The sequence below is a fragment of the Vicia villosa genome, unplaced genomic scaffold, assembly GCF_029867415.1.
Source record: "Vicia villosa cultivar HV-30 ecotype Madison, WI unplaced genomic scaffold, Vvil1.0 ctg.001291F_1_1, whole genome shotgun sequence".
Lineage (NCBI taxonomy): Eukaryota > Viridiplantae > Streptophyta > Magnoliopsida > Fabales > Fabaceae > Vicia > Vicia villosa.
The window spans coordinates 398,403-423,355 of record NW_026705563.1 but is presented as its reverse complement, the minus strand read 5'-3'; the positions used below and the strand labels follow the sequence as shown (position 1 = coordinate 423,355).

General features: G+C 33.6%; 1 protein-coding gene across 2 annotated transcripts; it reads left to right on the top strand.

The window, feature by feature from the left end:
• The first annotated feature begins 6,477 nt into the window (after positions 1 to 6,477).
• LOC131634441 (agamous-like MADS-box protein MADS2) lies at positions 6,478 to 10,044 on the top strand. Of its 2 annotated transcripts, none has more exons than XM_058905111.1 (8): positions 6,478 to 6,919; positions 7,749 to 7,827; positions 7,983 to 8,047; positions 8,158 to 8,257; positions 8,465 to 8,506; positions 8,602 to 8,643; positions 9,481 to 9,620; positions 9,713 to 10,044. In XM_058905111.1, the coding sequence occupies exons 1-8, from the start codon at positions 6,735 to 6,737 to the stop codon at positions 9,810 to 9,812; spliced, it is 753 nt and encodes a 250-aa protein (XP_058761094.1). In that variant the 5' UTR covers positions 6,478 to 6,734; the 3' UTR covers positions 9,813 to 10,044. The 2 variants fall into 2 exon arrangements, with proteins under 2 accessions (XP_058761094.1, XP_058761095.1); XM_058905112.1 differs by having other exon boundaries at positions 6,482 to 6,919; positions 7,986 to 8,047.
• Positions 10,045 to 24,953: the final 14,909 nt, after the last annotated feature.

Genomic DNA, 24,953 nt, shown 5'->3' with positions numbered 1-24,953 from the left:
TGTAATTATTTTTAAAACATAAAAATAATAAATAAGAAGTTTTAAGATATCTTTTTAATAATGTCACTTAAATAATTTTAGATTCTTTTTTATTTAAAATAATAAAAGTTATAATATTTTTTATTATACTTCTTACAACAAACATTATTTTTATGAGAAGTCGATTGTTGGTTTTAAACTTTATTTTAAAATCATATTTCAAAGTTTAAATACAATGTAACACATATACCACTTCTATCCTATATATATATATATATATATATATATATATATATATATATATATATATATATATATATATATATATACTCCCAATATATTTAAAATGATTTTACTAAAGGAAGGTTAAACACTACTTTGTTTTGTAAAACATTTAAAAATGATATTCTAGTAGTTCAAATATATGTGGATGATATTATATTTGGTTATACTAATACTACCTTGTTCAAGGAGTTTGCTAAGCCTATGCATGTTGAATTTGAGACGGGTCTGATGGGAGAACTCAAGTTCTTTCTCGGAATCCTGATTAACCAAATTCTAGAACGGGCATATATCTATCAAAGCAAATATATCAAAGAACTTCTGAAGAAGTTTGACATATCAGAATGCAAGACATCTAAGACTCCAATGCATCCTACAAGTATTCTGGAAAAGGATGAGGTAAGCAATAAGGTAGATCAGAAGGTATACAAAGGTATCTGAAAGATGCTACTAATCTTGGCTTGTGTTATAGAAAATTAAAAGAGTACCCGTTAATAGGTTATTATGATTCTGACTACGTTGGAGATAGGCTAAAGAGAAAAAGCACTTATGGAAGCTGTTAGTTTCTCGATGATAATCTAATCTCATGGTCCAGCAAGAGGTAGGCAACAATTTCCCTATCAACAACAGAAGTTGAGTATATTGCAGCTTCTGGATGCAACACTCAGATCCTCTGGATGAAAATCCCGCTAGAATATTTTCATATATATGAGAGTAACATTCCCATTCTCTGTGATAATAATTCTACTATATGTTTATCTAAGAATCCCATTTTATATTATAAATCTAAGCATATTGAGATTAAGCATCATTTTATACGAGACTATGTTCATAAGGGAATTTTAAATTTTAAATTTATTGATACATGTCATCAATGTGCTAATATCTTTACAAAACCCCTTGCTGAAGATAGATTTATTTTCATTCTGAAAATTTAAAAATGAACTTATGTCCAGAATGAAAAAGATGAAAATCTCATAATGGTTATTTCCCATAATGTTAAAATGAGACTCTAGGATTGAGTATTTCAGAATTGTGAGTCTTTTGGAGTATGAAGGTATCATATCTCACAAGCGTCATAAGTCAGAACCTTTCTGAAAAGTTCTGTCTTTTGGACTCTGAAGATTTTAATATATTAATTTATGTTAAGCAAGCGAAAGACTTGTGGTTCAAAAATAAGACACGTGCCTTTTCTGAAAAGTTCTGTCTATTGCTCATTGAAATTGAACCCTCTTACTATTCTATAATGCTTTAATTTAAATAGGGAAGAGAGAAGACTAGATTTATATGGGGGTTTTGCAAACAAGATTTTAAAGATTGAGACAAGCCTTAAATATAACAAACAGAAGATAAAGAAGAATAACCAACTTTAATGAAGAAGAAGACCGGAGAATAATCCATAATTGTTATTAGTAACAGAAGAAGGTGGAATGCCAATGGTGGTGAGAGAAATCGGAGTCATCTTGTTAGAAGAAAGTTAGAGAGAAAGTCGTGTTGTGAAAAGCGGTGGAATGCTTAAACTAAAGGGTTTCTCTATTTTTTTTTAATTTTATACATATATATGTATATATGTTATATAATTATGGTTTATATTATATTATATATTATTATAATTAATAATTAATATAAATTGAAAATAAAATAAATCGCTACAGTTTTTGTAAATAAAGAATCTGATGCCAAAATTTTAATTTAAAAAGCATATAATTAAGAATACAAATTAGAGTAAAAATGCGCTAAGATTACGGGGGTTTCAAACCCCCGCAAATTACTCTATTATTTTTCCCATAAAATAGAGAATATCAGTTTTTATTCCAATTTGAGGGGGTTTTTTAAACACCCCTCAAAATAACCTCCGCAATCAAGCGCGTTTTTTGTAGTGTTGGGATTAGGTAAAACCTCTCATGCCTCACCCTTGTCATAATCTTTGCACTATTCAAGATTTCTTTTCATCATTGCAAAAATATTTATTTAAATGCACTTCATTCACCTTTCACACATTTCGCCCTTCATCACACCCTTTCTATTTTTCAAACCCTTAAAAGTTCTGTGCAACCAAAGTCATTGTTTGTATTCATCATGGTTGATCAACAACAAACTTCATCTTCTCAACAACGTCAACAACAATATCAAAAACTACATAAAGAAGGTATTCAAGAACTTCAATTATCTACTCCATTTAATGAATTGATGTACTCAGTGAGTTGAGTGTGAACTTCGAGAACCTCAAAGCAAATGGGTTTGACCTTACTTAAATGGTTAAACAATTTTGGATATTTGCTAACACTACAAGAAATATGCTCCCCAGCGATGGGATTTTGTGACGTGGATAACATGTGACAAAAGTGTTGTTGTGACGTGGGAAGCACGTCACTGTATTATTTTAATATTTAAAAATCAAAATCACGTTATCACATGGGGAGTCAAGAATCAATGTTATAGGTTTCATCACCTATTTAGGGGAAGAATATCTGCATTACTTAGGTCTGTTTCTAAGCTTCTCAATCTTGATGGAAATGGAAAAGATGTTGCGATATCTTTCGAAAGTTGCCAGAATGGAACAGACTGCCTACAAGAATTTTTCAGAATAGGAAGAATTGAAAATTTATCAAGGATCTTCATCCAAAGCTAAGAGTGTGGTTTCAAATAATTATAGGATAAAGAAGTCATCTACTTCTGGTTCTGAATAAATGCATTAGGTGATCCTAAAGACTCTGGAAGATATCAAGACGGAAAATGAAGTAGTCAGAACGCGTTTGGACAAGCAAGATGAGTTGTTCAAGGCTTAAGCTAAGACCAACTCCAAGCTAAAATTTATGTTGTCTACACTTCTGTCAAGACTACCACCACCACCATAATTGTTTTTACCTTTCTAATTTTTTAACCTTTTGTATCTTTATCTTTTAATCAATGAAATATTATTTATAAGTTTTTTGATCGATGACAAAGGGGACATGATCTGGAACTCTGAAAAAGTTCAATGAACATTTCTAATCAGACAATTCAGATGAACATTTAAAAGGAATGAGAAATTATGAAGATATATCATGTTCTAAAAACTAAGAGTTGTTAACCAGACCTTTGATAAAAGGAAATCCAACTAGACTCTGATACCTCATCTGTTTTGATAGCAAGTCAGACTCTTAGATGACAAACCAGTCATGTCTAATCAGACTCTGGTAGTGTAGCCAAGCTCTAAGACAAAGAATCAGGCAATTCCAATTAGACTCTGATAGTGTTTTAACCAAAAAAGTATTCCTTGCATGTTGATTAAAATGTTTTATGTATCAAAATTATTTTATAAGTCTTGAAATCAGGAAGAGTCTCTGAATAATCTGAGATAACTTTTTATAGTATAAATTTCAGGGGGAGCTTTCTAATTCACTCTAATATTTTTTATGTGATTAAATCAAGTAATAATTGTTCATCAAAATACATGATTTTGTCATCATCAAAAAAGGGGAGATTGTAAAAACAGGATTTGGTTCAGCATCTGCCCTTTAGTTTTGATGATAACAATACATTGTTTCTTAGGGAATTTGTACCTTATTGATTTTATATCTAGTGTGTAGCTCAATGCTATCAGGTTCTGAATCTGAAGAAGTAACGTGTGACGTTATCAATTTCTGAACTCAATACACTCTGACTCCGGATAGATATCAAAGTGTGCTTTATAAATAAAAATCAAGTTCTGGAACACGCTTTGACAATGCTTTTGAAAGAATTCTCACCAAATGACTCCTGACTCTGACTCTAATAAAAGAGCTTATGAAGATTTTCAAGCTCTGATATTCTGCACAACACAAGTTCTGAAGATTCTGAAGACCAAGTTCCGAAGACAAGGTTCAGAAGAACAAGTTTTGAAGACTTTGAAGACAAGATTCTGAAGAACAAATTCTGAAGACTATGAAGACAGGGTTCTGAAGACTCTCATACAAATTTTGATCCTTCTAAACATGCTTCATCAACACGCATTTTGAAGTCTCTGAAGATTAAAAGATAATATCAAAAAGGTTTACGTGAGTAAATAGTAAATGGTACAAGATCAAGTATTCCTTCCACTATACTGATTTTGTGGAGAAAGGAAAGTAGTATTGTACCATTTTGTTTCCCATTTTCCACTGACCATTATGCAAGGATACAACTAATAAATTATGGAATTTCATCTTTTCCCTTCAACGAATCTTTCTTTGCCTATATAAAGGAAACTCGAAAGAATTGAAAAACAACTTTTGCACAACAATCTTTTGAACAAAAACGCTGAAACTCTATGTGATAGAAAAACATTAAGCATGGAATATACTTGTTCTCAAACACTTTTGTGTTAATCATTGTATTTCATTTGTGTGATTTGCTTTATTGAAGCAACTTTGTAACACACTTTGTATATCAACTTTTGAGTTGATTTTGTTCCTTGAGAGATTAGGGTATAGTCCGAATTCTCAAGACGACATTGATAGTAGGTCTTTGTGGTTGTAATGAAGTTTGCTTATAGTGGATTAAGTCATTGTGAGATGGCGAAATCACCTTGGTGGATGGACTGAAGGTAGCTTCGTTAACAACAAACCATGATAAAAATATTGTGTTCATTATTTTTATTCTAAGTTCTTTGTTTGTTTGTTTGTCTTGGTTAGCGAAAAGTTTTTGTTCTTTAAACCCAATTCAACCCTCCCATTTCTTCTGTTTCCTTACCCTGCAGAATTGCAGAATATGAGAATAACATTAAACACATAACTAAAGAGAACCACTATATACCACCCAAATTAACATATTTATACATCCAAGATTTTGAATCACATTTTCAACAAGGCAACCAAAGGGTCCCAAGTAGTCTCTAAACGGGATTAGCCCCCACTAGCAGACTGTGATACTTAAAAGAAATAGAACTAATCTCACAATAAAGGAACTCCCTAACTGAAGACCTAACTGAAGAAAGAAAGAAATAATCTACATTAACCCAATATTAACCCAACAAAACTGTTAAAATATATCCATTCATCTACATAAATTAACTACCAAATTACTATCCTTCTATCCTACTTAAACAAATAACAAGAAATCCCATTACTTATGACCTAGAAATTGTCAACACAAAACATGCAACTATGTGATTCAAAGAGTGATACATTTGTAAATTTTATTGGTTTTTTGAGAACATAGGAAAAATGGAAATTATATATACACACCCATATGAAGTCTTTTGTTATTCTTCCTAATTTGTCATCTAGAAAGAAAAAAAGGTAAAAAAAAATACAGAACCCAAATTACCTTATATTGTGAAACAAAAACCACACAAACACTAATCCATATGAGTTCTTTTGTTACCCCTTGTAATGATAATTCCAAACTATCAAACAAATGAATGCAATACAAATTGCAAAGCCTAACTAAGGCATAGCTTCACTGCACTTTTCTCACTGTTTCATCCTACAATTCACAAAAAACATTAAATTATTATCATCATTATAGTTCACATTCATAACCACTCATAACTTGACACGTGTGGAATCCATTTTAAGGTATATGACGACGTTCTGATACACTAGCTCTACCTCTGTGAAAAACACTGTAGAAAATGACAAGCTTTTCTCTTTATTGTAACCTTAGCTGTCTCCACGCGCCTTTGTCCACCACTTAGATTCCAATCTAAATGAAAAGATACCCTTCGTGTACCACACGCGCTTCTGTTGCATCTGGGATACGGTTTTTCTTACTATAAATACCATAACATAGAAAAGCATGGGAAAAAGAAATTTTCATGAAACTAGAAACCCTAATCTAGGTTCACTTCAATATTTTTTCTGGTGGAGATTTAAAAAAGTTAAAATATAAAAAAAAAAATTAAAAAATAATTTAATTTCTCTTTGTTCTTGTGTGATATTCTCGCAATTCATTTTGATCACTTAACTCAAAAAAAAAATCTATATTGACCTATTAACTATTCAAAACGTACATTATTATTAGTCATTTTTTTATCTAATTTAAAAAAAATCTTAAAATCGAATTCTAAATTTTTTTATCTATAATTTGACGTAAAAAATTAACATGATATATTTGAAGAGTTAAAAAATCAATATAAATTTTTGTAATTTTGAACTCAAAATAAATCCCGAAATTAACATTTCGGACAGAAAGATACTTAACTAAAAAAATAGAAAAAAAAGAAAAATGAGAAAAACCAAAGGATAATAAAAAGGAAAGTTTAGAGAGTACAATAACACAAAATGGTATACTTTTTCTTTCCTCTATAAAATATCTCAAAATTTTCCTCTAAGTTTTCATGTTTCCTCTTTCTAGGGCTTCAAGTTTTGTTTTCAACTTGAGAAGTATTATAAACTTTCTATTGTTTTCACAAATATGGTTCCATTAGGGTACTGACCCAGAAAAGAAGGATCATCCTAAGGTACCAAAGTGAAAGAAAGAGGAAAATATTGTTCAAAAATAGAAACAAAAAAAAATTGTTGTAAAAAGAGATGGGAAGAGGAAGGGTTGAGTTGAAGAGGATAGAAAACAAGATAAACAGACAAGTAACATTTGCTAAGAGAAGAAATGGTCTTCTTAAAAAAGCTTATGAACTTTCTGTTCTTTGTGATGCTGAGGTTGCTCTTATCATCTTCTCCACTCGTGGAAAACTCTATGAGTTTTGCAGCACTTCTAAGTATGAATCTCCCTCTATCTCAAAAATTTTTTTTTAATTATTTTATATATATTTTTTTCTAATTTTTTCAAGCAATTTCTTTTTGTTTACCTATTAGATCTACATCTACATATAATTGTTTCATATTATTTGAATTTTTTTATTTAAATATATGCAAAGTTTATAGCTTCTTAAATTATTTTTAATTATTTTTTTTAATAATTTTTCAATGTAAAAGATAACAGATTTATCAGATCTAGTAAGATTGTACATGATCTGATGAAAATCTAAAATGTTTATGTCCTTTGTACGGTTACTTTTGTTTTAGATTATTGTTTGACTGTGTTTTTTATTTTTCTTAAATTTATTTTTTTATTTTAGGTTTAAATTATTTTTTCATTGAAACCTTGCTTTAGGTTCTAAAATAATCTAGATCAAGATTTTTTTTTTTAAATAAATTTTTTAATATTTTGCTTTTCCTGGTTTCATTGAAAACCTATTATAGTTAGGTGATGATTCTTGCAGAAAGCTTTAAAATGTTATCTTTCTGGATAATACTAACTACTTCTAGTTATTACACAAAAATTCCTTTGAAGAAGAGAGTGATGCTTTTTTTGTATAAAAAATTAATTGAATTTTTTGCTTTAATTAAAATATTTTTGCAGAAGCTATTAGATAATATAGATAGGGTATGGATTATCATATCTAAATGTAACAGTGTTTGTACAAATTTATTTTGACTGTGAGAAGTTATGTTACTTTGATATTTTCAAAGTTTTTACTCATTATTATATATAATTTATGTAATATTTATTATCTAAATTCTTTTTTTTCTTCCTCTTGAAAACAGCATGCTCAAAACTCTTGATAGGTACCAGAAGTGTAGTTATGGAGCTGTAGAAGTTAGCAAACCTGCCAAAGAACTCGAGGTACCGACTATTTACAATCTTTCGACTAATCTTGCAATATTCGGTATTTAATGAAAAGTATAAGGGATACTCCGATCCATTACAGATGTTCGATATAGATTGTAATTTTGTCTTTTTATTATTTTTCATTTGTTTATTATTGTGTTTGTTCGAAGCAGAGTAGCTACCGTGAATACTTGAAGCTGAAACAACGATTCGAGAATCTTCAAAGAACACAGAGGTGAAGTATTTATTTCTGAAAAAAAAATTATTAGTATAAAATTTCAATATATATAATTCTTTTTAATTATTTTGACTATAAATGTTATGTATTTGTTTGCAATGTTTCAGAAATCTTTTGGGGGAAGATTTAGGGCCACTGAGTTCTAAAGATCTTGAGCAGCTTGAAAGGCAATTGGATTCATCTCTGAAGCATGTTAGGTCAACAAAGGTATTTAATTTATGTATTAAATTTCTGATGATTTTTCATCAAAGTTTATAGATGAAGTTGATTTAATGTTTCTCTAATGTTTCACATTTACAATATGATTAATTGAATTAATAGAAAGTTAAATAGTATTCATTAATTTACTCTTAAATGTTATTGTGACATTTTTTTGTGTGGTTATTTTGAACTGTTTGAAACATGAATTTGCAGACTCAATTTATGTTGGACCAATTAGCTGATCTTCAAAATAAGGTAGATGGTTTTGACATGTATATTTAGAGAAATTAATTAATTAAATAAGAAAATTAGTGAGTGCTTAACAATTTCAGACACTGTTATTTTCACAGGAACACATGTTGGTAGAAGCAAATAGATCCTTGTCAATGAAGGTAAAAACATGATGTGCTTATTCTTGATTTTCATGCCATAAGTATAAGAATACCAGCTCTGTTGCACACTACAGTGTTTTCGCATGTGGCCGTCTCGTCTTTGTGGGAAATAATCCTACTCGGATAACTCCCCATCTTCCTTTCCATGTAAAAGTCATCAGATACATGATTTTATATTGCAATCTGCAACCATAATTGTGATAGAAAAATGACTTGTGCAGTCACATTTCGAACCATATTAGACAATTTTATTGTTCCGATATTTTCATCAAAACTCAACTTTTGAATCTCCATACAAAATTTAATGAAAAATCATAATTTTAAGAATTTCTCAATTGTGAATTTCAAAAACCTTTCAATAAAAAATTTACGTTACAACAGCCGCAATGTATGTTGCTGCAATCATAATGACTACAACTACAATTGCAACTGTGTGACCGCAACCACAATTTAAAATTATGATGAGTTATTCAACCTATGCCGAGTCTTTCCCATGTATTGCTCATGGGGTTTTTATGTTGTCATGTTGAAATTCGGATGATTGCTCCCGACATTGGACGGTTAACCCTAAGTTATATCGAAAATTTTCAGGTGGTACTTCCTGATTAGCCTCTTGCTATATAAACTTAGATAGATCATCAACTCTCATAGGCTTATTATTGCAATTTTTTGAATATTTCATACTTTTGAAACTATGATCGAACTGATTGAAATAATCAAATCATGATTAGAGGTCTAACCAATTCGATCTTATGAATTTTTCAATACACCATCAAAATTAGTCCTTTCCTTTTTCCGATTATAAATATGATCCATACGACTACAATCACATTTCAGTTGGACGAAATAAACTCGAGAAATCAGTACAGGCAATCATGGGAAGCCGGCGATCAAAGCATGCAATACGCCGATCAACAAAACGCTCACTCTCAAAGCTTCTTCCAGCAACTAGATTGCAATCCAACTTTACAAATCGGGTAAATATATTATAAATTCAAATTTCCATTTCGCGTCAAAATATAATTTCCCTTTAATTTTACACATTTTAACTCGTGTTCTTTTGATTCAGTTCGGATTATAGGTACAACAATGTAGCATCAGATCAGATAGCTTCAACAAGCCAAGCTCAACAACAAGTGAATGGATTTGTTCCTGGATGGATGCTTTGATCAATTAAGCAATTAAAAGAGAAAAAAGTCAATTAAAAAAAGTGCTTTTTGATGCTGGAAAAAAGCAATGTGTAAATGATTATGATTATGATGATGCTACTTTGCTTCTTTTGTTTTTTGTTTTTGAGGTATAAAAACAGCTATATGACTTACTTGAAGCTGCTGCTAAACCTTTAGCCATAGACTTATATGGCATTCAACAAATTTATAATATTGAGCATCTTTTATTAAATTAATCTTTTTGTTTCTATTTTGTTTGGAAATATATTTGTAAAATAGGATTTTCCATTACAAAATATTCTGCCATTGACACTAAAAATGAGAACATGGCCAAAATTGATTATAACTATGGAGCTGACAAAATTGGCTATAAAAGTGTAAGATTGATTTTAACATGTCTAAAATATAATAGATTTTACTAAGAATTAATTCTCATATAAAACTAGGATTAGTAGATATTTGGTTTAAATACAATTTAATATTTAAATAATATTTAAATTTATTGAATTCATTTTTAGGAAAATATATCCAAACAAATATTAGTTTTTTTTACAAGGTAAATAGAAATGTTGGTGCTTTAAAGAAGGACAAAATGTAAATAGGAATGTTGGTGATGATAGAGTTCAACCAATGGACAGAAATAGCCCTTTCCATAATTGGCCTTCATGTGGAACTTCTTTTATGATTTGATACCATATGAATGTTTATACAATATAATTTGCTTTTGTAAAACTTCACACTGAGTCCATCCACTAAGTCAAAACTCCTCATTAATAATGCCTTGAGGTTCCAAAGATTTGTGAAGAGGATGGCCATAACATTTATACATGATTTCCATGCATAAAACATGTTTAGCTTAGCAAAATTTCAAGATTTTATTTGTAACAATCAATTGTCACATTTGACAAATTGATTGTCATGATGCAGCTGCCAAAGCAAAATTTGTATTTTAGAAGAGGAATAATTGATTTTCCTCTTATGACAATCGTGTGTAAATTTTGAATATTTTGAACGTTTAACTTGCCATAATCAATTATAGTGGTATGACAATCGATTATAAGATGTAGCTTTTTGAAAAATCTGAATCTTTGCAATACCTATTCATTGCACATGCTCGTGTAACCTTTTCACATATTATTACAATTAATCATAAATAATTTTTAAGCAATACTACTCATTCAAGAGGCATCTTTTGATGTATTTAAATTATGAATTTTTCAGATTTTAAATTATCTTTTCCCATCTTATTTTTTAAATAATTCATCTATGATTTCTATGGGTTCGTAACTTTGTGACATAAACTTTTTGTGTAAAAATTTCATACATCATATAAAAGTTTCTTAAACATATTGAGCACTTAAGATATATATATATATATATATATATATATATATATATATATATATATATATATATATATATATATATATATATATATATATATATATATATATATTGAGCACAAGCATATAAAAGTGAAAGAGAATATCAAAATTGTTATATCTTGGAAAGTGATGTAGGAGAGGGGATGTGTTGGCTACTGACTTGATTCGTCGGGCGAGTGAAGAGGCTCGTCAGGTGAGAGGCTTGAGAAAATTGGGATGTTGGCTACTTACTTTAGTCGTCGGGCGAACGAGGAGACTCGCGGGTGAATGGTGTCTGAACCTGAAATTTTGTAAAGGCCATAACTTGAGCTTCCAGACTCCGTTTAACGCGTTGTTCGAAGCGTGGGAGGGAAAATAAAATAACCTATACTCTGATAGAATAAAATGAGTTGTAGGATATAGTCTCCTAGTACTTTTTTATGATGAGGCAATGATACTTTGTGATGAATAATAGTAAATATGATTTCTATTATGAAATTGAATTAACCATGTCTTGTTGTTACTTGACTTGTGTTCTATGATGTTTTTGATGTTGTTGTGATGTATGTGTGATGATGGAGTATGTGATGAGGTGTGATTAAAATGATGAATGATGATGCATTTTGACTAGTCATGGTCGTATTGTGTGTTGTTGCGTATCATGCATTCATAGAATTTGTAGGACTTTTTTTCAGTGAAGTTTGCAGGGTATTTATCTGGTGATGTTAGGACGCTTTGGTCTAGTGATGGCCTCAATCCCATAGTGTGGATTGAGTGCAAATTGTGATGTTCTTCGATTCCAAACAGAAATCGATCCTATTGGTGGGGATCTTTGGAGATAACGATGACTAAGTCATCAGTTATGTTTGGTACCACATGCATGAGTCAAATGATTCATTATTGGTGGCATTGTATAATATTTGAATTAAACGATGTATGTTATTAACTCCTAAGTTGTGGTGTATGAGGTGAAGAATTAGAGATTTTTGATTTTGCTATGGATGTAATTGATGATATCGCATTGTAGTTATCCCTATGATATGACTACAATATCTATTACTTATTCTTTTTATAATGATTGTGATTTACTCACCCTTTCTACTTGGAAATGTTTCCTCGAAACGTGGGTAACTTGTAGGTGATAAAGATTAGTGTAGGAAGCTTAGGAGGTAGCTTCCGAGTGCGCTTGTTTAATTTCCCTTGAGTCTAGTGGGTCTTGCTCTAACATGTAACATCGGGGCTGGGATCGAGTGTGAACTTTGATTTCCTTGATATTTTGAAGAATTTTGTATTACTTTTATAATCATGTAGTCTTAAACATGAAGTGTGGCGATTTTGTTGATGTTGAGCTACCTTTTATGGGATTGATTATTTTATGAAGAAGACGTTAAGAATTGTTTATTCTGTTGCGAAGTTTTGAAGTAATTTACTTGACGATGTTAAAGATGTTATCTATATTTAAATGATTTTGCAACCCGTGTTACAAAATAGGGCTATTTGTTAAATGAAGTTATTATGAAGATATGACACCCTTGTGGTTATTTGTTTTGTTTTTCGTAAAAATTATACGCGAAAATATATGTGGGTTAGAAGGGTGTTACAGCGAGACCATCTTATCCACCTTTTGGGGTTTTCTCGATGCTTCCCCTTCCCTTTTGGAATAAATAAAGTTTAATGGAGACTATGTGTTTTTTCGCGTACCGACTGTTGTTAAAGAATATCTCAATGATAATCATTAAAGTAACTTGGAATTTGGGCTATCCTAGTTGATTGTTTTAAGGTTACATGTTGAGGTGTGGGAGAGGGAGTAGTATGAGGGGTAAGAGGCGTAAGAGCATTAGGAGGATTAGGAGTAGGATGGGTGTAACATCCCAAAATTTCTTATTTAATTAAATTAATTAATTTGAATTAGCATTTTATTGGAATTATGTTGGTAGAAATAATAAAATGTAGTGTTGGGCCATTGGTGGAGTTAGTAATGTGGGGGTGTTAGTGTGAAGGAGCCCAATACTAAGTTATGTTATGTTTTCATAAAACAAAAAAATAAGAGGAAATTGAGAAATATAGGAGGTAAACCTAAGAGGGAGAGAAGAAGAACTCATGGGCAAAAGCTATTTTCGCAACTATTTGGCAGCCTTCACAAAATGGGTCATAACTTCCTGCTAGTAACTCCAAATCAGGTAATTCTCAAAGATTCGGATTCTACACGAAATTTCCTTCGATTTGATATATTAATTCGTGTCAAGGAGGTTCTCGATGAGGGAGATAAGCGAGTTTGAAGATTGGAGATTCTTGCTGAATTTGGAGAAAAAGGGCTTACGGGTTTGATGGAGAAGAAAGGGAAAAATCCATATTCTTGGCTAAGGTAAGGGGGGACTCTTCCAATTAACCTCTATTATCGGGTTGTAGATGATAGGATTAAGATTTGTATGGTATTGACTCAATAGAGAAGTATGTTCTAGGTTGGGGTTTTGACATTCAGGTTCAAATTGATAGATTATGTGTAAATGCTTGTTGTGATGTTTGATTATGTTTGGATGTGTTGTTGAGGCATGAAATAACATGGAATGATTGTGAATTGATTATGTTTTTCGTGTATGGTCGAAATGATTCGATTTGGTTTGTGTTGGATGGAGATAAGTTGCTGTCAAAAGTGCTTATTTGGCTGTTACAGGTGATGTAACCGGTTACGGTTGGGTTTGTAACCGGTTACGGATGTGAAAAATGGGGTTTTTGGGCTGGTTACGAGTTCGTAATCGGTTACGGTGTTGTTCGTAACCGGTTACGGCTGAAACTGTTTTTTGAAAATTATTTTCGTAACCTGTTACGCCTTTTCGTAACCCGTTACGGCTGAAGCTTTTTTTGAAAAATTGTTGTTCGTAACCCGTTACGCCTTTTCGTAACCCGTTACGCTGCAGCCTTTACGAAAAATATTTATTTTCAAAAATTCGTATCTTTTGAACCGTAAATCCGTTTTAGACGCCATTTTGGATGTTGTTCCTTAAATTGAATGCTCTACCATATGAAATAAATAAAACAACAATAACTTGATTTTATTTTGAAAAGTATCGTTTTCTCCAAATGTGGTTTATTCTTGTTTTGCATAATTGATGAGGTGCAATGAATTGTTGGTTGCATAATTGAATATGTGCAATGATATGTGTTGTTATAATGTGATTGCTCCTGCTTGTTATGCAAATGGATGTTGTTCATGGTAAATATGGTTATCATGTATTTTGATGAATGATGACGTAAATGCTCTGTTGTTGTTGGGTTGATTTGTTGTACTTGATACACGATTGTGAGAGGTGCTATTGTTGTTGCACTGTGTGGTGGATGTTATATCTGTTATGATGTTGTGGTTGTAATTGGTGTTGTTATACATATATTGTTGATGTAAAATATGTATTCTATTTGGTTGGGAATAGCATAACTGTGTGTGTGGCTATTGATTACTATATTGGTTGATGATTATGACATTGGTTGGTCTATGTGGATGATGAGCATGTTATGGTTGATACATGCATTTCATAATCATTATGTGGCTGATCCTTGACGATGGTGGATCAGTGGTAGCTAATTCCCATTGTGTGGAATTAGTGAGTGGGTGTCGCCGTATCCTTGACGATGGTGGATCGGTGAGATGGGTTCGTCCCATGATTGGTACCACATGCATGTAGTTGCATTGCATTAGGTGTTTGGTTCATTATAACATGAATGGAAGTTGTCCAATGTTATAATGTTGTGTGTTTGATGTATGTGTGTATAGCCTGAATATATGTCGATGTTGGGTGAATATTATACTGTTGATGTTTTATCGTTTATGAACTGATAACATTGTTTAATTGCGAATGAGACTCACCCTTACTGTTGACTATTTTTCAGATTAAGGATTAGCGGCTTGTGCTGGGTGAGGATAACTCGTAGAGTTACTTCGTTTAGTTTGGTTGTGTCGGTGTCATGCTCGGGTCTTGTAACACTGGGGGACGGGTGTGTCTAGAGTTGGATGATAACTCTAGTTTTGGTTTTGTTGTTGAATAATGTTGGTTATGCCTTAAACATGGTAGATGATGGTTTTGATTATTCAACTAATAAAGTATTCCGCTGTGTTTTAAACATGTTTGCAATTGTTTATGTTCCTCAGAACAGCATGACAGATGTTTTATTTTATATGAGATAATTGTAACGCTCTTAATTACATGTTTACTCTGAAAATATTATTTAATTTATCGAGGGTTTAGAAGGGTGTTACAATAGTGGTATCAGAGTCTGGTTGGTCCGTCCGGCCAATTGTTGAGTCAGTTGAGTTGTGCGACATGTGTATACTGTCGGTGTTTTATCCCTGGGTACGCGGCATGTGAGTGAATCACTGTCGGTACTTATGTGTTTTATTGTAGGTGTTGGATTGAAACAAGTGGGGGAGAAGCTTCGTTTCTCGGTTATGTTTCAGTTGTAAGATGATTGGTTCAGTAGGCTGTTGTTGGCAACAGTGCAAGCGTTGTTGGAGTTGTTGTTTCCCGAATCGAAGGTGACTTGGAATTAAGACTTGGCTAGTAATTAAGTTGGAGTATCTTGAGGGAGGATGATTAGAAGTAATTGATGATTATTTGTATGAGAGGGAAATTAGAAAGTTGCAATGTATCAGCTCTGCTGGTGTGCTGCGAAGTTGTCAGTTGAGTAGCCTTGCGTCTCGGAAGAGGTTCAGCTGCAAGTAGCAAAGAGGATTGCGGTCGTAATGTTTCAGAAATCAAACTTCGGTGAGGAAATGTGTCGCTCAAGTTGTAAGAATATTGGAAGCAAGGGGATATGATAAGGGGATGCATAGAATGCGATTGATTTGAAGAGGATGAGTTTCGGAGTGGAATTTCCGCAAGCAAAACGCAGGAAAGTTGCTGAATCGTTATGAAACTTCGAAAATTCATAACTTGAGTTCTAGACATCCGATTTGAGTTCTGTTTGAAGCGTCGGAAAGCTAACGAGATGAACTTTGTTATAAAAATGGTTGCAGCAGCTGTAACATATTTAATTGTGACAGGATGATGTTGGAAAGAGGTGAAGTTGCGGTTACACTTGTTCTTAGAACTAGACTTGTTGTCGGTACGGCACGAGATGCCAGTGTCAGAGTTGAATGGATTGAAGGAATAATTAGAAGGTTTGTTGAGAAGTAATTTTAAGAATTGAATATACCATTTGAAGAGTTTTGGAGATATCGTTTAGAGTGTCGCTACATGACGTCGGTGTTGCCTTTTTGGATAACGATTGGAAAATTCATATCTTGAGTTCCGAGTGTCGGATTAGGGTGCCGTTTGAACCTACGAAGAGGAGAGATTATGTTATACCTTATAAGAGAGTTATAAATACGGTTGGGTGATCCTATATATTTCAAAGTTGGTTAAGAAAGCGTGAAACTTGTTTAATAGGAATGGTTACTACCGTGATTGTTTGAAATGAAGTTGAGTCGAACATGTTGTTGATGAATAAGTTGATGAGATGTTCGGTAATAGAGATGATTTGAGTGTCGATGGATTTTAGTGAGAATTGAATTGGTAGTAAAGGTGAGATAAACTTGGAACGGTTGAAGTCGTATTTGTGAGGCATCACTGATAGGTTTGGGTGGTGTATTGATGCAAGACTAGCAAGTAGTAGCTTATGCGTCGAGACAACTCAAAGTGCATGAAGGGAATTATCCGACTCATGATTTGGAGTTGGCAGCCGTGGTTTTGTTTTGAAGTTATGGCGACATTGTTTGTATGGTTCGAGATTCGAGGTGTTTAGTGATCATAAGAGTCTGAAGTACCTCTTCGAGCAGAAGGAGCTGAATATGAGGCAGAGGATGTGGTTAGAATTCCTTAAAGATTATGATTTTGGTTTGCATTACCATCCTGGTAAGGAAAATGTTGTGCTAATGCGTTGCGTAGGAAGTCTTTAAATATGTCGGTGCCAATGGTGGAAGAGTTGGATTTAACTGAACAATTTAGAGATTTGAGTTTGGTATGTGAAGGCACCCCTAATAGTGTTAGATTGGGTATGCTAAAGCTGACTAATGTTATTCTTTGAAATTCTGGTATGACAGTCTCAGATGTCAAGCACGATGTTACGACATCTAGCTGTGCAAACATATCATGCAGGGTATTACAACTGACCTCTTAAATTATCTTCTGATCATGAATAATCTGAGATCATACAAACTACAGAACCATTATAAATATTGCATAGCTGAATTATGCAGAGTCACATCTGATCTGGTTCTGTTACAGGCTGCTTAACAATTGAATACAGGATGTCATCCCTAATGTTGTGACATCATATAATTAACACAGCAGCAGAAAGTAAATAACACACAGAATTGTTCACCCAGTTCGGTTCAATCAAACCTACATCTGGGGGCATACCAAGCCAGGAGAGAAGTCCACTATCAGTAGTATTATTTTCTTACAAACAACCTCAGGTTTGCAGGCAACTGCCACAGTATACCTAATAACTACCCAATGATCCTTCTATCTAAGATACCGCACTTAGATACGAGATATCACCATCTCTCATCCTAGATCAATACTGTACCAGTTATTTCTTCAAATAGAAGTTACACTTCCAACACAATTATCCTAAGACTAAGAGCCGTAATACTCCCACCTTAGAACTATCTTGAAGTTGCTTAAAAGCTTCCTTCAAGAACAATACTCAACTCATACCTAATGGCTTAGAGTGAGAACAATAATTCTCTTACTTAACAGTTTCGAGAATAACAACACATCTCTTGCCTACGGGCTTTGAGATGAACAATGGTGACCTTCCCACAACTCGGGAGGTTCACCTACACAACAAACCCTAATGTCTACATTATGATCGTTTTTCTTACTCTTTAGGTCTACCGAGAATCACATATAAATAACCTAATTCTAGTTGGACTTGGGCTTGAAATCACAGCACTCCTTGCTGTTACAAATCAGCAGATTTCTTCTGCTACAAGCAAGGTCTTTTAATCATAAGTTACCTAATCTGTTTCCTAAATTAGTAACTGTTGAATCTTCAATCTTCAGATTTGATTCTTCAATATTCTGACTTGATTCTTTGACCTTTAAACCTGCGCCACATAGGATTCCATAAGGTTTTGTATCTTTAAAACCAAACTGAACCTTCCTTCCTTAATTCTGCAGGCGCGATGTCATGGTTGATGTCATGACATTACTTGTAACATCTTGCTTCAGTACCTGTTTTGTTCTTATATATATTTGCAAGAGTACACAGTATGACATGCAGCTGCTTCTATGTTTTAGCCAAGCACAGATGCCAATAAGACAATAAACTAGTACTTTCAATCTCCCCCTTTGTCTTATTGTGGCTAAAACTAAACATACATAAAAATACAAATAAAAACATAAAACCTCCAACAGCAGCTGCTTCAACTTTCAAGATTCAGGTTTCAGAGGTTGGACCATATCATAATATCTGAATCTTCTGATTCTACTTCTGTCTTCAGATCTTCCTTTGTTTCTTTTGACAGTAGCAAAATCAGCATCAACCTTGGCAAAATCAGCATCAACCTCTCTCCCCCTTTTTAGCCATAATATGACAAAGATGCATCCGATGTCATAATATGCAATGGCAGAACCTGTAACTCCCCCTGCACATGAGGAAGAAGATACGGAAACAAATTCTTGCCACTGTAGTTCTTTAAGAACTAGCCCTGGTAACTCAGAACACAAATCACAATTGTGTTCATAACTCAGATCACAAATCACAACTAACAGTCTCCCTTCTCAAAGACATAGCATGAGGGTGCATGTTTATTGTTAATTCTGTAACACGTTTGGTACAGATCCATGATTTTCCCACCCTGTGTTATTCTGAATAGATTTTGATATAGGAACCCATCACAATACCAAATCTGGACGCATCCAATACAAACACATATGAAACACATCTTTGAGGGATCTGATATATGAGGCTTGCTGCAGAGATGCCTTTATATAGCCATAGGAGGATCATAGGGAGTAACGACAGTCAAGGCTCTTAATTGAGTGGAGCTCTTTTTGAGGGCAAGAATTCTGTTACATACTGACCACCGCCCAGCCTCTTTTGACTGTTTCTAAAGACAAGAACAGTTTTAATGAATAACCAATAACATTTCATGCAAGAGAATCTGTTCTTTAATGTCCTGACATCAGATCAGACATTGTCTTCTCAGGTCTATTTCATTGGGAAGTGCATATTATATCTTTGAACCATAGACCATAGACCACCCCTCCTTGACTTCACAGTTCCATTCACTGACTCTATTTCCTCTATGGAACAGAAGAGGATACACACTATGATACTAAAAACACTTGGCCCATCCAATTACTTGTATAGTAAACCAGTTTTCTATGTTGGATGACTCAGAACACAAGACAGTCAATGTTCAAGACTATAGACTCACAAGACATATTCAAAATAGACAATAACTCTATGTTGAACTACTGAGAATACAAGAAGCAACATGTATTCAGACTAGAAAATAAAGACTCAAAGCAAGAGCAAGAAGAAAACACAAGATCTTATGCAAAAACAACTGCAAAGATTGACCTCAGATTTTGCAATATCTGAACACTACCCTTAATCCCTATGTTCATCACAATTTGATAAACATAACCTAAACTCTAGACACAGGACTGAACTTATATTCAACAAAAAATATAAGTGACTCAAATAATGAAGGAAAAACTAAAACAAAAGACTCTATAAACCTGAGCATAATGCATAACATACCTAGACTTTAACAGATGTCTTGATCAAGAGATGTTATTTGAGAAATCTGCCTCAGGTGAACTTGTGCAATGGTTGGAATATGCACTATATCAGGACAAGTGATACACACCATCAAAACATGCTTTTAGTTGATAAATCAATGAATGTTCCTTGCTGGTTTCAAGAATAAAACATGTTGTGAGTTATGTTCTGACGTCACATATGACATTGTTCATCTGCTTTTGAGATTAGTCATTGATAGACTTTCCATGAAGATTATATGCAGATTAACTTTGTCATTGCTGATCTTCAAACTCCTTTACTCCCCCTTACTTATACAAACAGAGGATATCTTTGATGTTTGAACTTAAAGCATCCTTCACTTGGACTTGCCACAGTTTCCAAATATGGAATACTTTAGTTACTTGCTACACAATATACAGTCTGCCACTTACTGCATCTCGTTGTAGAAGAACTTAGAATGTATAACCATGAGATTGTCTTCAATGATAAGCACTAAATTAACTTTAACACATGAAGACTTTGAGATGATGTTATAGCATCTGATGAGACATCATCTTTCATGATTCTTGATCAACATCTCTAATAGCTTGTTCATTACAGTTTGGTGAAGATAGTAGAGTTCTTTTATCAGCATAATCAAGGAATAGATAGCCAGCATCTCAATATACCACTACAGACTTACACTCTGATTATGAGATGTTGGATGCCATAGTCTATACCTCTAGAGGAGATTCCCTCAAGAGATTTCTGGAAAGACTTTAGGAATGGCATGATACTGAATAAGTCAGATTTTCAATGGATCATCTGACATCCTTGATTCTTCAACATAACTTCCTTCTTTGAATATTACTTTAGGGAAGTTCACAATCCATAACCATATTTCACTGTGTATAAGACACAGTATTCAGTTCCAACAACTGTTCTATGGTAATGAATCACAATATACATCTGGTTCCTTGGATCAGAAGAAAAAACCAGATATAGGCTCAACTTGATTTTAATATAAAGGGATAGAAAGGTATACCTTTATGAATCAATTATGGCATTTTGAGCAAAAAGAGTAATTTCTACATATATGAACATTGTTGTAGAATTACCAATTGATCGTGTCCTGATCAATCATAGTCAGATGTCTCCTCTTCCAGATCAGGAGTAGGTTCCAAACATATGTACTCACACTACATTTGCTTAGCACCAGAACATCTGTTCTTCAACTGGTAGCTGCATACCAGTGCAGATGTCACAACTTTTAGTGTGACATTTATTCCTCCTTTCAGGAAAACACATGCAGATTTTATGACTGACATTGATCAAGAGTCATTCATCAGCAATAATGAACCATGTCAAAATGAGTGGACTTGAGAGATTACTCAAGTATCTTTGACACTTCAGTTATGGCTGTAAGAATCTGCTTAAAATAAATTCTGTTGAGTATGTCCCAGAGATAGAGAACGGACAGCAGTCTTATTTCAACAGAATACACATTGCTTACTTCACATCTTATAATAGTAAGCATCACACATAGGGCATAACACTGGTTTTACCCTAACAAATAGCTTGCTTCAGCTTCAAGCTATACCCTAGACCCAAGCACCTATGGATAACTTTGGTCTAGCACACCTAGTTACCAAGATCTTCCAACTTTAAGATCAAGTAACCCTCTTCATGTCATATGAAGCCTTCAACATGAAAGTAGTTTAGACCACTACTGTCATCTAGATTAGAATCTGCCCATTCCAATCCACACTAAGTCAAAACTGCCACTTTTGACAATAATGTTGCTCTCCAAACTTCAGCACATTGTCTGCTTTTCATATCCATATTAAGCAGAACATGTTATAACATGAGGTGTGACATCACATACATCCTTGGTAATCTTACCTTCCACCAAGAAAACACCATGCTGGAAACACAATCAGCACAACAACAGTAATACTTTCCCCTTATCCAGGACAACACATGTTTCCTTGTACTTTGATGAATGGAAAACATAAGACGCATCTTCATGTCTTCAAGAGCGCACCCTCTGTTCAATTCCTTATTGAACACAATCTTCCTCAGTACTTAGACTCCATGCTCCCTTCATGGTTCTTCATTAATGTTGTATCATAATCAAAACATCCAGCACACACAATCAACCAGCTTAGAGCACACACATCTTCTTGAGTCTTCAATCTTATCACCCTTCTGCCCAAGAGTAATTTAATCCAAGACACGAAAAAAAACCAACTGCCACTTGTTGTCTTCCTCTTTTAGCTGTTGATTACATCATCTACCTTGCATAAAACCAGAAAGTATCTCCCATAGATCTCATCCAGAAACAGACAGGATGCCTGCTCTGATACCAATTGAAATTCTGGTATGACAGTCTCAGATGTCAAGCACGATGTTACGACATCTAGCTGTGCAAACATATCATGCAGGGTATTACAACTGACCTCTTAAATTATCTTCTGATCATGAATAATCTGAGATCATACAAACTACAGAACCATTATAAATATTGCATAGCTGAATTATGCAGAGTCACATCTGATCTGGTTCTGTTACAGGCTGCTTAACAATTGAATACAGGATGTCATCCCTAATGTTGTGACATCATATAATTAACACAGCAGCAGAAAGTAAATAACACACAGAATTGTTCACCCAGTTCGGTTCAATCAAACCTACATCTGGGGGCATACCAAGCCAGGAGAGAAGTCCACTATCAGTAGTATTATTTTCTTACAAACAACCTCAGGTTTGCAGGCAACTGCCACAGTATACCTAATAACTACCCAATGATCCTTCTATCTAAGATACCGCACTTAGATACGAGATATCACCATCTCTCATCCTAGATCAATACTGTACCAGTTATTTCTTCAAATAGAAGTTACACTTCCAACACAATTATCCTAAGACTAAGAGCCGTAATACTCCCACCTTAGAACTATCTTGAAGTTGCTTAAAAGCTTCCTTCAAGAACAATACTCAACTCATACCTAATGGCTTAGAGTGAGAACAATAATTCTCTTACTTAACAGTTTCGAGAATAACAACACATCTCTTGCCTACGGGCTTTGAGATGAACAATGGTGACCTTCCCACAACTCGGGAGGTTCACCTACACAACAAACCCTAATGTCTACATTATGATCGTTTTTCTTACTCTTTAGGTCTACCGAGAATCACATATAAATAACCTAATTCTAGTTGGACTTGGGCTTGAAATCACAGCACTCCTTGCTGTTACAAATCAGCAGATTTCTTCTGCTACAAGCAAGGTCTTTTAATCATAAGTTACCTAATCTGTTTCCTAAATTAGTAACTGTTGAATCTTCAATCTTCAGATTTGATTCTTCAATATTCTGACTTGATTCTTTGACCTTTAAACCTGCGCCACATAGGATTCCATAAGGTTTTGTATCTTTAAAACCAAACTGAACCTTCCTTCCTTAATTCTGCAGGCGCGATGTCATGGTTGATGTCATGACATTACTTGTAACATCTTGCTTCAGTACCTGTTTTGTTCTTATATATATTTGCAAGAGTACACAGTATGACATGCAGCTGCTTCTATGTTTTAGCCAAGCACAGATGCCAATAAGACAATAAACTAGTACTTTCATTCTTGACGAGATTAGAGAAAGTCAAAAAGCTGATGTTGAATTGATTGATAAGTTGACTTTGATTAATCAAGGCATAGGCGGTGAATTCAGAGTTGACAAGAATGGTCTAATGAGGTTTGGTGACAGACTTGTGTTCCTGATGTTGCTGAACTTCGAAAGAATATTCTAGAAGAAGGACACCGTAGTGAATTATTGGACTATGATGATGTTAATGAGTTTGAGTGCAAACTCAGGAAGGACACTATTAAGTAGTAACAACAGTTTATGCTTAAATATGATTGTCGGCTATCTATTGACAAATTGAGGACTTGATCACCCTTAATCTCTTGTTGATTGTAGACGGAATCATATAAATGAGATGAGCTTGTTTTGTTACTTTAATGGTATAAGATGTGATGAATACTAAGCCGTGAGAATAATCACTCACCATGATGTGTGAACTTATGAAAAAGTGAATATGAAAAAGTGCAACATATTGTACGGTGACTTAAGACGGGTAATCGAAGTCGCACAGCGAAAGTGTGATGTGGAGTGGTATTACGAGTACTACTTGTGGGAAGTGAGGAATTGATATGTCAGGAGCCTACATAGAGAATGTGTATTGATCTATATATTGGATTTAGAACCCAGTGGATGTAAGGATGACGTGTCGAAGAATTATAACTATTTTTAATAATTGTCGAGTTGATGAATATGTTATCGTGGTTGTATGTAGTTAACGAGTATGTATTCGGCGAAGTTAAGACGATGAGTTGATAATATATGATGCCATAATAATTTGTGTTGTTGTAAGGCGTTATTGTAGATTTCCAGATATAATGAGGAATTATACTCTATGAAGGACGAAGTTGATTTAACTCTTAGAGAATAGTGGTGAAGGATAGAAAAACACTTAGAAAGGGGGGGTTTGAATAAGTGTAGCTTTAAAAACTTGACAGATAAAAATAAATTGCACAGTTATTTTTATCCTGGTTCGTTGTTAACTAAACTACTCCAGTCCACCCCCGCAGAGATGATTTACCTCAACTGAGGATTTAATCCACTAATCGCACGGATTACAATGGTTTTCCACTTAGTCAGCAACTAAGTCTTCCAGAGTCTTCTGATCACACACTGATCACTCCAGGAACAACTGCTTAGATACCCTCTAAGACTTTTCTAGAGTCTACTGATCAACACGATCACTCTAGTTACAACTTGCTTAGTTCACTCCTAAGACTTCCTAGAGTATTCTGATCAACACGATCACTCTAGTTCCTTACAACTTAATGTAATCAATTCTAAGAGTTTACAAATGCTTCTTAAAAGCGATAATCACAACTGTGATATTTCTCTTAACGTTTAAGCTTAATCTCACTAAAATATTACAACAGCAATGTAGTGAGCTTTGATTAAGATGAAGATTCTGAGTT

Coding starts and splice junctions, on each gene's coding strand:
- LOC131634441 (XM_058905111.1), top strand. CDS start 6,735: ATGGGAAGAGGAAGGGTTGAGTTGAAGAGGATAGAAAACAAGATAAAC. Junction 6,920..7,748: donor GAGTTTTGCAGCACTTCTAA/GTATGAATCTCC, acceptor TCTTGAAAACAG/CATGCTCAAAACTCTTGATA. Junction 8,644..9,480: donor ATAGATCCTTGTCAATGAAG/GTAAAAACATGA, acceptor ATCACATTTCAG/TTGGACGAAATAAACTCGAG.